Here is a 14,709-nt window from a genome sequence, read left to right on the forward strand (position 1 = left end):
CCTCCCACCCCTCTGTCCTATCTAGAATTCATCTATTCTTCCCATGCTCCCCCTCCCTACCCCACTATGAGTCAGCCTCCTTATATTAGAGAAAACATTCCACATTTTTTTTTGGGTGGGGGGATTAGCTAACTTCACTTAGCATTATCTTCTCCAACACTATCCATTTATCTGCAAATGCCATGATTTTATTCTCTTTTATTACTTAGTAAAATTCCATTGTGATATATGCCACATTATTTTATCCATTCATTCATTGAAGTGTCCTCATCCTTCACTCAAGGCTCACCACAGCATCTCTATTTAGACCCATGGTTCAGCCCTCAGTTCTTAATACTGTGATCATGGCGTCCCATCTGTCTCTGGGATTTTCTTATCATTTATTCCTTTGTTTTTAGTATATTATGAAGATCATAAATAATAAGAATAAATGATGGGTAAAAGAAATCCAACCTAATGGGTGAAATTGAGCAATTCAAAAAAAACAACCAGAATATATCCATTGATTTGTTTCAAGCTTTTCTTCAAGGCTGGGAAAATCTTGGCATGTGTCTCTATTTTAAGGAAGGAAATGATAAAATAGTGAACTTCATCCTACATGACTATGAAAGATATTAGACATTAATTCCCCTATAGTCTATCACCCTACTCAGTTAGAAAACAGAAGCAGAAGTATAATTCCACTCCTAACTTTCATGATGACTTAATTTATAAGTTCAATACTTTATAACCAACTTGAAGTTCTTAATCAAAAACTAAAAAACTACTTAATTTCAAATCAGACTGCTTATTTATCTTTATGTATTCATTATTAATATATACTCTGTTAACTTTTCTTAAATGTATAAATATTTCCAGGAAATACATGTAAGCTCTTAGCTTTGAAAAATTAATCATATAAAATACCTTCAAATTATCGTTGACTTCCTCCATTTTATTTCAAATGAGGTGATTATCAAAAAAGATATTATTTTTAGGATCGTATAAATTTTAAGATTTTTTAAGTGATTCAATCGATACTTCAGCAAGTTTAACTTTGCTTTACCTATGTTTGTTAGATAAAAATTAATTATGAGAAAATTATGCATCATAAACTCAAGCAATGACATTTCATCAATTTTTCCACATACTGATCTAATTTTCTACTTACCAGAAGTAGATGAAACAAAGGCAGTGTCAATTTCATCAATGGTATATACACTAAAATAATGAATCAGTAATCACAGTTACAAAGAAAGATCACTTGAGGAAGTTAAGCTATTTCTCAACATCTCTTGGTTTCTGGCAAAGCACAGTGGTAGTACAGAGCCAGCTTTCAAACAGTTCTGAACCCCTTTCTCTGTAATTCACTTATCTCCATTTCATGTGTACTTTCATTTTCCCATTTCAGATGCTATTCTCTCACCAAGACTGTTGGAGCCCACTCTTAACTTACCATCTCCTGCCTTCAATCTCACTCCCTCCCATCTTTCAATTACTGCCATAGTTATTTTTCTAAAACACTTTCTTAGCACCTGCTTAGCACTTCATCATCCTGCTCAAAAAGCCTCCCTGGTTCCTTTTTGCTGGTTGTGTGGCATTCAAACAACAGGGCTTGGCAAGACTTCAAATGGGCCCAAGCTTACCTTCCTAGCTCATCTTCCAGCATGCACCCCTCTCCCCTCATCTCTGCAACCTATTATCATGCATTCTTCCACTATGGAAGCTTTACTTTCTTGCTCAGTGTGTGTTCTTCCCTGTCTTTCAATGATTATTAAACTGCTTTGTCTGCCAAGAATTTCTTATCCTCATCTCATCCACCTGATGAAATGTTACTTTCCATTTGTAACTCAAATCAGATATCATTTACTCTCTGTGTTGTATTCTTTATTCCTCTTTTATATTGTTTCCTAAATCTCAGCATTCTGTTGTTTGTGAAATCCATGTCTCTATCATATCACTGATCACTTGAATTATTGTTAGTGAAATGTTTCTGTACCTCTCTGTTAAGCTATGAAATTTGACAATTCACAGGTCCACATTTTATTAATCTTTGTGCTCTTGATGCTTAGCTCAGAGCTCTTTCATTAGGTTCCTTATAAGATTCCCAATAAAATGTATGTGGGATAAATGATTCATAAGAGATAAAAGTGAACATAAACAGGAAAGACAATAATAAAAAAATTGATAGACATATATGTTTTTAAAATATGCCTTCACCTTATAAAAATGATCTTTATCATAAAAAGGAATATGTAGACAATTTAGAGCTGGAAGAGAGCTCTAAGCTCAGATTCAATCATTTTATATAATGCTTCCTTTTAAAAGATGAGCTGAGAGACTGGGATGGGCTCACACCACAGGAAGAGGGTGGCAGAGCTAGGAAGTCCAGGATCCCAGTACCCAAAGTGCTGTGCCATAGTACAACATATCATTTGTAGGTTTTAATTAAACACAAAGCAAAAATATGTTTGGCTTCCTTGTTTCTTCAATAAGCATCTGAAAATACACTTATTTCAAATAATTTCCTTAGAATATATTCCTAGAATTAAGAAAATAAAGATTTAATATGCTATGATCAAATGATCATTGAAAAAAATCACACTAATGCTTACTCTTACCAAGCATATTTGGAATACCCAGGATAATCACCTTTTAATAATTACTATTTATTATTACTACTATTTTTATACTCAAGTCCCATTTGTTATAGTAAGATGCCATAACAAAGAGTTAGCACCACCATATGTATTAGAAACACTGTATTATACCTTGCACATGCCTGCTCACCCTTGGAAACTGGAATTCAACTGATAATTAGCATTAAATACCAGCTATCACCTGTTTTATCATTGATGATTGAATAAGACACCTATTGTTCTCTCTGTTAATTAATATCTAGTGATTAAATTTGAAGGCTGGGTGTCAGGCATCTGTGCTCTTGGCTAACTCCAGGGTAATGAACATGTTTCCCTGTTAGTTGACTTGTTTCTTAATCTTTTAAAAATGTTTTTATTAAAAGTGTATTATAGTTATACATAACAGTGTACAACATTTTGACAATAATTGTGCATTCATGGAATATAAATTGCTCCATTTCTATCCCCAGTACTTCCTCTTGCACTCCCCTCCTGCTTCCCCCTGCTCCCATTCCTCTCCTCTATTGACTGGCTTTTAAAATTATTGCTTTATAAGATATACATAAAGACAGAATGCCCTCTGCAATGAAAATTATTATTAAGTCTTTGCAAATTTGATATATGGAAAACTGTTTCTTTGTTGATTAATTGGTTTTTCTTTGATTATTCATGAGGCTTAACCTTTTCAAATATTTATTAACATTTATAAGTTTTGACAATTGGTACCTTGGAGATGTCATAATTTATATCAATCTATGCATCTGTTTTCTATTTGATATAGTAATTATTTGACATGCCTTCAATACATCATCCCTACTTTGTTTTAAAACTATGCTTATGATAATTTTTAATACTCATTTAGCACCTCGATATTTTACTATTTTAGGCTTACCCATTTAAATCAGATAAACTTTTCCACTTTTTTTTTTGTTTTTTAACTAAACCTAAAATAAACTCCATCTTATGTGAAGAAATTGTCTCCTTCAATTTCACTGAATTAAATAATAGAGAAAAAAATGTCCTTTCCCACTTTTTTCTTTTTTATTTATTGTTTTTAGATATACATGACATTAGGGTATATTTTTACATATTATACATATATGGGTGCAACCCATTACAATTTTGATCCATTCTTGTGGTTGAACAAATGTGAAGTTACACTGGTCATATATTCATATCAGAGCATGGGAAAGTTATGCCTGATTCCTTCTACTATCTTTCCTATTCCCCTCCCCTGTCCCTTCCCTTCATTCCCCTTTGTCTAATACAATGAACTTCTGTACTTCCCCTCCCTAGCTTTTCTCACTTATCTCTTTTATGGGGGGTCATGGAAACTTGACCATTAAACCATATCCCCAGCCCTATTCTGTATTTTATTTAGAGATAGGGTCTCACTGATTTGCTTAGTACCTCACTTTTGCTGGAGTTGGCTTTGTACTCATGATCCTCTTGTCTCAGCCTCCTGAGCCACTGGGAATACAGGAGTACACCACTAGGCCCAGCTTTTCCCACTTACTTCTAAAGCTATAACATGATAAATTCATATGTAGATGCATATGCATGTGTAAAATTATTTATTTAGTGTCATTATATACTTTGGGCTATTTCTTTCTGTTGTTGGGTGTTGTGTATGTCTGTGTGTGTGTGTGTGTGCGCGCACACACTGGGGATTGAACTCAGGGCCTCATGCATGCAAGGAAAGCATTCTACCAAATGAGCTATACCCCCAACCCTCTGGTTTCATTTTTATGTCTATTCTGGTACTAGTTAAATACTAGATTGATTGTTATAATTATTATAACTTAACATGTTGCTTAAATGTTAAATGTTTGGTAGGAATAGTGTTTTCTTCAAATTCATCTTTTTATGCACTTATTCTCATCATTAAAATTTAAAATAATATTTATCTAAAATTCCAGAACATACTCCTTTTTAATTTTTTTTAATTGCACTAAGCACAGATACAAATTTACTCAGAAAGGATTAACATTTTTTATATAATTAGCTCTGCATCCATCAACAAGGACTCTCTCTCCATTTTTCAAATGTGCTGCACATCTGTCAACAAAGCTGTCTTCATACAGGTCTTTCACATATTTCATTCAATTTGTTGCAAAATACTTTAAATATTTTCTGCAAAGGAAACAGAGCTCAATTACATATAAGTTAAGTCAATGACTTCTTACTGGTACATAAGAAAGTTCTTAATATTTTCATATTAATTTTAATATGGATTGGATTATCTTTCTAAAATAAGTAATTTTAATTTTTTTAAATTTATTATCCTTAGAGAAGATTATTTGAATATAATAATGATACTATTTTTCCTTTTTAGTGGTAATTTTTGTTATTTTTGTTTCATGCTTTATTATATTGGTTAAAATATATAGAATATTAATAATAGGGTTATAGTTATAATTCACCTATTTAATAGAAACAGCTATAAGTATATATTTATAGATGCAGATATACTTTATCATATTAAACCATTATTCCCTTCCTAGTTTGTTTTGTACTTATTACAGAAATGAGGGTTATATTTTAATCAAATGACTTTAAGTCATATTATGAAATGCTAATTATCTTATTTGACCCATTAGCATGGTTGTAGTACATTTCCCAATATGGAGCTATACTATTTCTTTAGATAGCTTAAGTGTATTTTATGCAAACATACTTCCTTGAGAATCAGACTAAAGTGTTCAGAGGACTCTCAAAATTGTATAACTCAACATTTTGAGCTAAGTTTTTAAAATCAAAAAGGTTTCTTAAGAAACAAAAAAAGCAAATGTTGATAAATGCCATCTTTGTACCAGTCCCTGGGGTCTAGAAGATTGAGCATTGAAATGATGGGACAGGATTTAGGGGCTACCTCACCTCACTTGGTGTCAGGAAGTTCAACGCATGTGAGGCTGACCTCACATACCCACAAAGATGATTGCTCTCTGGTGTTCTCACAGATATTCTGATTCTTAAAGGGGTTTTCATTAATCTTATGAAGCTCATAGGGCCTCTGACCCTCCTTGCTTCTGGTAGGTAGGTACCAGTCCTCTTAGTTTTCCACCTCTCTGCTCCATCTGTTATAACTTTCCCCATAAATTGCTTAGAGGAACTTCCAAAATAGCCTCTTCATCCTCAAGGCAGGACCCATGACAACCAAATTTGTACTACTTGCTCCTGGCCACTGATAATTTGGAGCAGAACTGATACCCAACCAAAGTTTATTAATGAGATTCAAGCTTCCACCTAGTTGGAATTGAGAGTTTGAAAAAAGTGCTTAGTGTCAGCAGGTGTCCTGAACCAAGAATGGCTAAATTCTAGCAGTGTAGGATGGCTCTGTGCGGCACCAGAGAGCTAAAAGTAGAGAGAATCAGTACAAAGAGAACCAGATGGTGCAGAGACACGTACAGAAAGATGTTTGAGTTTCTGTCAGGTTTACCTTTCCTAGAACCAGTTCTTTTCTTAGACCCTTTTATATTCTGCTATGGTTTTTCTTGACACATACTCATAAATTCTATCAGCATAATTAAGCAAGCTTAAATTGCTTTTTGTTACCTGCAATCAAACAAACCAAATTAATATGCCATTAGGCTTGACTCACTCCTGACATGAGCTCAACTATAGGTAAAAGGAATGGAGAGATATCTCAGGAATTCTGCCCAACACTTTTTATTTATGATAAATAAGGTTTTCGTAGCAACAGAAGAATCTTTGATTCCATACAAGATGTACAGTATTAATATTTTATTGCCTTGGAACAAGGAGTTGACATAGTTGCTTAAGTTCCTTAAAAAAAAAATCTGAACTCCTTTCTTTATGTTTTTCTTTTGATAGGTCTTAGGATTTAAAAAATTTATAGAAATAGCATTTTGTTCAAATAGTAGCAATAAAAGTAATCCTAAAAAGTCAAGTCGTTGTTTTCCTCTGGCTTCCCAAGTAGAGAAGAGAGGTTGAGAAAACTTGTAAGGAAAACGCGAGTGATTCTAAGCCTGTCATGATTCTGAATGTGCCTGCAATACAGATTCAGGAGATGGGAAAGTAAAATTTTCCAGCAATGATAAAAAAACAGTTTAAGTATTAAAAATCAATCAAACCTCCATTGTAGCTTATGTTTTTGTTGCCAAAAGTAACTTAATTTTTTGGTTTAGTAATCTGACTAAATATTTCACCTTTAGTAATTTCTGAGAGACAAATTTTGAACTGAAATACTAATGTTTTATCATTATAGTTCTCTTACGCTCTTCACATTGTCAAACAATACTCTGGAAGAAACATGATTTTTTAAACTGAGTGTCTTGAAACCACTGCTTAAGTAGGCATACCACATCCCTGCTAATAATCTCAGCAAGACTAAATTTTAAACATGATTCCCTTTTACACCAATGGCCTGTGTAGCATTCAGCAGCTTGTACTGCTTTATCTCCTGCTCTTATAAACTAGAAGTCTTCCTCGAAACATGACATAGTTTTACTATCTTGACTAGAAGGGACCACAAAAAAGCAATATATGTCCATATTAATGTCAAAAAGAAACAGTTTAAAGCCCTCATGTTAATGTGAAATAGTTTAACATCATCCACACAGAAATAGCACTTCAGCACAGTCACTATTCAATATTTAACTGGGCACTGCTAAATAATTTTATGCAATAGGTTAAGTTTTTTTGTTTTTGTCTTTTTCTTTTGAGAGAACATCATGTAGCTCACTGATCCTGAGAGGAACTGGAAGCCACATTGTACAACACTGGAAGTAGCCCTGGGAAGCCCATTGTTTGACAACTGATAACAGTATGCTAAGACCTTTCCAGTGTATAGTATATTTTTTGTATTATGTATGGTAAGCAGCGCTGGGTCTAGCTGAGCACCTCTGGGCTCTTCAGGAAATTAAAACTGGTCCTGAGGAATACGTGGTGTGGCCAAAAACCCCTGCATTTCCAATTTAGGAAATAAGCTGGCTGTCCCCCAGATGAGAACAATTGTTGTCACCAACACAACCAACTCCACAATGATCCAGTGAACATTGAAACATAGTTGTTTGCTAGATTTCCAAAAACAAATTACAAACATCTACTTACAGTACAATTCCTGCAAAGAGCAATGATATGTAAGTCTGCAGGACAGAAGTAAGTTCCTTATACAGCTACTGGGACCCTTCAAGGTAACACCAAGTCCAGCGAGTAAAACTGAGAAGTGTATTGGCCAGGGTTACACCAATCCCTTCAACCCAGCAGCTCTTACTTCAACTGATCAAAATGTCAGATTTATGAGTAGGAAGTTAAAATTGTTTTAAAAAGAGTATAAGGAAGATGTTCTTCATTTATTCTTCTCAGAGTATGGTTCATCCCACATCATCAGAGTGCAAAAGAGTTACAAATCTAGATCAAGAAAAGGTCTTCCTCCTCCTTGAAAACACCTTTAATGAAGTAGCTTTGGTTTTCCAAACATTACATTTCTCAGTTTTGATTATGGGTACAGGTGCAAAATAGCTGAAGAGAAGGTTTTGACTTTTGCTGTATGATTTTGTTAAATAGCATTGCTCACTTGACTGTCAAAACCCCATATGATACTTTTTCTTGTAGAAATAATTTCCAAGAAAATTTATTCTCTTTTGAAAAACAGATAGACTTGTTCTTATCACATAATTTTCATTGTAGGTCCCTTTGTGCTTTGACTGCGTAGGAAGCTCAGAACTAACACAGGCCCTTATTTGGGTTACAATATTCATTTCTTCCTCCTGTAATAGTTTTGATGATGGTATACTCCTATTCTCTTTCATTTTTAAATCATAAACAGGCAAAATATTAATGATGAATAAACATTAATAGATAAACCAATAATGAAATAAAATAATGATGAACATCCTGAAAATTGAGGAAAATCAAGAGAATTATATAGTCCATGATAATTTGCCTATGTTCAGGCCTCTCTCCCTTTATCATCAGCTATTGGAATACAGACAAGTCTAAAGCCTTGCAAAATAAATCTCTAAGAAGCTCAAAGAAATTCAAGTTCATACAGTAAAATTCAAGTATTTTCCATGACTCTTCTCCATAGTGTACTTAATATTGCATCAGACAGAGTACTGTTGTACTTCAGTAGGTTCCTATTATTTTTCAGATAAGAGCAAACATTAGGAATTGCCTAAAAGTCCTCACATAGTCTCATATCACTCTGTCTATGGCTCCACCTTAGACATGAAGCTCCTTAAGATTTCACCTGTTTATAACTCCCTAGATCAGAGAAATTTCCCTCACTATAAACACTAATTCCAGCACCTCTCCCTTTGCAGCATTCATTGTAGGTAATATAATTATAGTTTGGGGTTGTTTATTTGACTGGTTATCTAAGTTCACAAAAAAACTCTAAATCCCCTTGACTCACCAATAATATATGTTTAGCACCTATCATATTGCTGAGCAAAGTATATGTGCTCAATTAAACATCTTGACTGAACTAATGAAGTGTTATATTTGCTTCTCTGTCCATAGTGGATTGAAAAGAAAGCAGATTATGGAAGGAATCATGCCTAAAGGCAAGAACAGCAGCCAAATTCTGATAATCTAGCAGGGGAAATAAAACCTGTGCAAAGTGGACAGGAGAACTCAGAGATCATTGGTGTCTAGAGGCAAATTCTGTTAATAGCCATTAGACATGCAGACATTCTTTAATAGTCCATAATAGCACAATTATATTATAGTATGGTATAATAATTGGAGTCATCAAGGAAGGGTTAGGTTTTGATCTATGGTTAAGATAAAAGGGAAATTAGTAATTCACCTTTAGAATGTTTTCATCAGTGCTTCTTGAAAAGATTTCCCTTTCTGAAGGTGAGCCTCACTAATTGAGAAAATTTCCTCATTTTCATTCTACTTCCTACTTCCTAACACTAATGGATAAATGAAGTGTTCCCAACCTCACATTAGGGTAAATAACTTTACACTATAACAATCCTCCTGCTCAGTTTGATAACTGCATGAAAATTATTTTCAAACTTTTCCTTAGTGTTTATATTAACCAAAGAATTAATGCCATGTAATGATTCTCAAATATTTCTGCTAGAAAGGAGAATATTCTGTGTTGAATGGAAACCAAATTCTGCCTTATGTTGCTTGAGAAAAAGCAAAATAAGAAGTTTCCACTTGAATTCTAAATTGAAGATGACCTTGTGCTGTTTTGAGAAAGGCTGGCAGCTGAGGTCACTGGAGTGCATTGTGATAGACAGTGCCGCGCTGTGCGTGGCTCGGAGGCATGTCCATTGTGCGGATTACAGCCAAACTGAAAGAATTAGACAGCTCAGAGCATTCTATCATTTCATTTGAAAATAATGGTCAAAGTCATGGGCAGCAACCATTACAACTCTCATGAAAGAACAGCAGCATTCAATAATTCCATCACTTCAGACAGGGTAGTCTGGCTCTTCTCTACCTAATACTATGAAACCAGGACATTCTATAACAGCTTCTTGTGACAGTCGCAGAAGCAAGATTTCTTCTTCTACAGTAGAAAAATCCTATCTACACAGCATTGTATGCAGCTCTTTGCTTCCAACTGACTAAATCATTGAGAGAAACACAAGGAAAGAAAAGAAGTCACAGAAACTCAACACTCTTAAGAATATAAATATAGAGCCACTCCAGATCATCCTTTTTCTTCAAGTCAATTTACTGTTTAAAAACCTTAAAATGAGTTTCAAAACAAAACGTCTATAATCTTTTCTCTAATAATGGCACTAACAAAACATTTTCAAATAAATCTAATCTGTCCTCAATGGTTTTGAATGAGCCTTCTAAGTTGTTTCTGAAATAGCAATATTTAAGTAGAATATTTTGATTGATAGAGGCTTATTTTTAACTTTTGCTTCTTTCAGAAGCAGATTAATGGTAACATAAAAAAATATGTTGAGATTTAAAAGCAGGTGGAAAAACTCACACTTCTGATTAAAAAGGAGAACTGTTTCTAATCCTGTGCTTTCCACTCTGCCTGAGTATCTTCTATATATAGGGGGGACAAAAACATCCTGTCACTTCTAAAGCATTTAGAGACCACAAAAAAAAAAAAAAAAAAAAAAAGAGTTGCAACTTACCATTAAAATTTACAGCCCTAATATAACCAAGTAGCTCCTTCCCATCAATGGTGCTCATCCGTGGGCAAAGGCCAATGTATCCAGGACACAGATCTTTGTGCATATTGTGCAGGGCATAAGCCATGGAATACACCGCATCGATTACAAATTGGACTTTCCCTTCCTGTTCATAAGATGAATCCCGAGCAATTCGCTCTAGCCCTGCAAAATAAAAGGAAAACCATCACTTGACATTGACAGATTTCAATAAAAGATGGCATTAGCACAAACATTTCCATTGTCTGAGGTACTTAGTATATTTAACGAAATACAAACTATTAGATTTTACTTCTAATTAATTCCACATTATTGAGTTTTGTTTGTTTTGTTTTGTTTCAGTGCTGGGGATCAAATCCAGGGACCTGCACATGCTAAACAGCACTCTACCATGGAGTTGTATCCCCAGCCTCCCAGCCAGGTGGTTTGTTTTCTTTTATTGGTTTTGGTGCCAGGGATTGAACCCAATGGCCCTTAACCACTGAACCAAATCCCCAGTACTTTTTATTTTGAGAAAGGGTCTCCCTAAGTTGCTAAGGCTGACTTTGAACTTTGCAGTCCACCTGCCTCAGTCTCCTAACCCACTGGGATTATATATAGGTGGGCACCACTGCACCCAGCATCACATTCAGGTTTTTAAATTGGGTATTGAATTTGTTTCTTTAGAAAGAGCAGAAATTATTGCATTAGCAACAAAAAGATAAAATATAAGAGAAGTATAGTTTCACTATCTGTATTTCCACCTTATTAAATTCCATTATGTCATACATTGTAGTAATTATATAACATTTTGATAGTGACTAGATCTTTTAAGTAAAAGGTAGAGAATGTCATTCTTTTCATCTCTCTGAGCTCCAAGAGCATCATTTGATTAGCGGCTGAAACTAAGTTCTGGGGTTGTAGCTCAGCATTTGCTTCACGCATGTGAGGCACTGGGTTCAATCCTCAGCACCACATAAAAATAAGTAAACAAAATAAAAATGTTGTGTCCACCCATAACTAAATTTTTTTTTAAAAAGTAAGTTCTTCCCCCTTCAGATCTGTTCTTGTTTTGAATATGCTGTATTTGGGAGCTTTTTATAACTATTATATGACAATGTATTGTTAAGTGACTCCAGTTATCTTTAAAAGAATCATTCAATTTATTTTCTCTTTGAGCTCAATTTTCTATTTAAATTTTCTATTAAAAAGATGTAGATCTCTCAAAATGAATGTCAAAGTAATTGTGCCTACGTTTAGGCAAATTAAGGGCTGAGAATTGTCACTGGATAATACTTTTAGGCTGGTCTGGAAGCAGAGATTTTTTTTTTTTAAATGGAAAATAAATTAGAGCTCAACTATGGTTCAATGTTCTTATTTAGAAGATGAGGAAACTAAGACACATGGAGATTATACTTATAGTTCTATGGGTTACATAAAAATTCGTGAAACATCCCCAGGTATCAGACTGAAAACATAATATTCTCCCCTTCCCTAGGGGAAAACACATTAGTGGGTGAGAAGAATTGGGGGGCATTCAAGAAAGAATTACAATAAGACCTAAAGGGTTCTTTAAGAGAACAAAAACAGAGCTTCTTCCACATCCTTCCCAAAACTTATGCATCAGTAACATTTGGAGAAAGAAAAATCAACTTTCCCATGGATGTTAGTTCCTAATCTATAATAAATCCAACAAATATTTGTCATTTTAATAATGTAAAGATCTGCTAAATTTAGAGTTGAATTCAAATGGCTGTTTTATATTTGGTATTTATATTCTCATAAAACCAGTTACTTTCTTTAGTTATTCATTTTTATTCATCCAGCCAATCATTGGTATACCCCCCCACCACATCCATGATGCCCCATCTCAATCAATCACCTTTGACACTCTGTTCCTTTCAGTGCTGCTGACTGTGTTCTAGTCTCCACAGTCCATCATGATACTCTTCCCCTTTAACATGGATTTTCTGATTTTTCTCATGTCTCAACTACCCATTCTGCAAGGCTATTTCTAACCTTAGAATCTATTCATTTTCAACACTGTCAACTATTCCTATTTCTATGTCCTAGAAATATAAATTGGAATCCAAAATGTTGTTATGAGTCCAAAACAATAGAATCAATTTATGGTAATCAATTTAATTCATTTTGGAAATTAGTTCTTTGGAAGATTAGTTTTCTATGCCTTTCTTAGCACCTAATTGCCAGGCTCACATTTTCAATCACCTATCATATGTCTAGGTAGTCTGATTCTAAGTCACACTCAATGTCCAAACTCAGGCAATCATTGTAGGGAACTGCATTATTATTTCCCTGAAACTTCCTATTGAGACTTTTGTAAGTTTGGAGAAAAAGATGATCAGTTCACACAAAAAGCATCTTCAAAGTTTCAAAAGGCATGTTCTCTCCTTCAGTTTGCCCTAGTTGCATAATCTGAGCTCACATCTATGCAGAAATAGGAATGCTGTTCTGACCCTTTCACCCCTTTCAGCTCTTGCCTAAAATTTCTCTCTCACAATTTTAACCTTAAAATAGACTATTCGTAAGTAAATATTTAAGAATAGTTACAGACACTAAATAGATCCAGCTATTTTTAATAGACACTTATCTAGTTACCAACTGCTCTGGTAAATTTCAGGACTGAGCAGTTTCTCAGGACATGGCACTGAAACCTAAACAGACCTGAAAAAGCCAGGATGGTTACTTATAAAAAAAAAATTATAAGTACTTGTAAGGTGGATCCCTGAGTCTAGATGGATATCCCTGGGTGTCATTGACATTGCATCACTGAACCCAATGACTAAAAAGGAAGACAGTGAAGCCCAGAGCATTTGTTCCCATGCTCAGTCATCTACATACAGATTCCTGAGTACCACCACCCTAGATTGGCCACATCAGAACTTCCTGACTTGGGCATGAGGAGAATCTGTCATTTCAAACACTGCCCCAGACTAGTCTGAATCCCCAGATTCATCTAAAGATAAACTGGTATCACATATGAATCCATAGCTTTTGGAAACCACTGTCCTTCAATAGCCTATACTTTAAAATATCAATATAGATTTACTGTTTAGATATTACTTTTATGGTATTAGAGTATCAAGATGAAAATAATTCTTTCATGGTTGTGCAACTAGAAGAAAACCTCATCAAACCCCTCCCCACTTTTAGAAAAAGACCATGCAGCTGTCCCTCAGTTTCTCTGGGAAATTGGTTCCAGGACCCCAGCAGATACATTGTTCAGGGATGCCCAAGAACCTCTTATAAAATGGTGTAGTATTTATAAATACCCATCCTTTATATCATCTGTAGATTATTTGTGATATCTAATACAATATAAATGCTAAATGAACAGATATACTACAGTATTTAGGGGATAAAGACAAGAAAATCTAACCTGTATATTTTCTATATAGATGCATTTTAAAAAAATATTTTTGGGGATGGGGATGTGGCTCAAGCGGTAGTGTGCTTGCCTGGCATGTGCAGGGCGCTGGGTTTGATCCTCAGCACCACATAAATGTAAAATAAAAATGTTGTTTCCACCAAAAACTAAAAAATAAATATTAAAAAATTCTCTCTTTCTCTCTTTAAAAAAAATATATTTTTGATCCATGATTAATTCAATCTCCAGATGTAAAACATGTGGATAAGAAAGGTAATAGTATAATTCCCAGTATCTATATATTTCAAAACTTCTATCATGTCCTTAGACACACATGGAGGCCTGGAGCTGGTTTCAAATAGATGCTAGAAAGATATGAATGATCTATAAATTAAAAAAACTCTAAGGAAAGGAATAGAAAATGAAGAGATGGGTCGGTGGAGAACATAGGGAAAAGCTTAAGCACAAGGAGCAAAAAAAAAAAAAAAAAAAAAAAAACCCAAAAAACTGTGCAGGGACTTTTTTAAACAGAGATGTCTAACATTCCAGGTTAAAGCTAATTATATCACTGCTCTGTCAATCTCTCCACTATACACACACACACACT

At 34.4% G+C, this 14,709-nt stretch overlaps 1 protein-coding gene across 3 annotated transcripts in view; it reads right to left on the reverse strand.

The window, feature by feature from the left end:
• Positions 1-14,709, reverse strand: part of Grm8 (glutamate metabotropic receptor 8) — a 764,371-nt gene that overhangs the window by 254,741 nt on the left and 494,921 nt on the right. For all 3 annotated transcript variants that reach the window (XM_058572136.1, XM_058572135.1, XM_058572137.1), the window contains exon 7: positions 10,700-10,900. In XM_058572136.1, coding sequence (XP_058428119.1) covers positions 10,700-10,900 — 201 coding nt within the window. The remainder of the gene's footprint in view (positions 1-10,699; positions 10,901-14,709) is intronic.

This window comes from Marmota monax, unplaced genomic scaffold (genome assembly GCF_021218885.2).
Source record: "Marmota monax isolate L192 unplaced genomic scaffold, Marmota_monax_Labrador192_F-V1.1 WCK01_AAM20220418_F8-fsc00027, whole genome shotgun sequence".
Lineage (NCBI taxonomy): Eukaryota > Metazoa > Chordata > Mammalia > Rodentia > Sciuridae > Marmota > Marmota monax.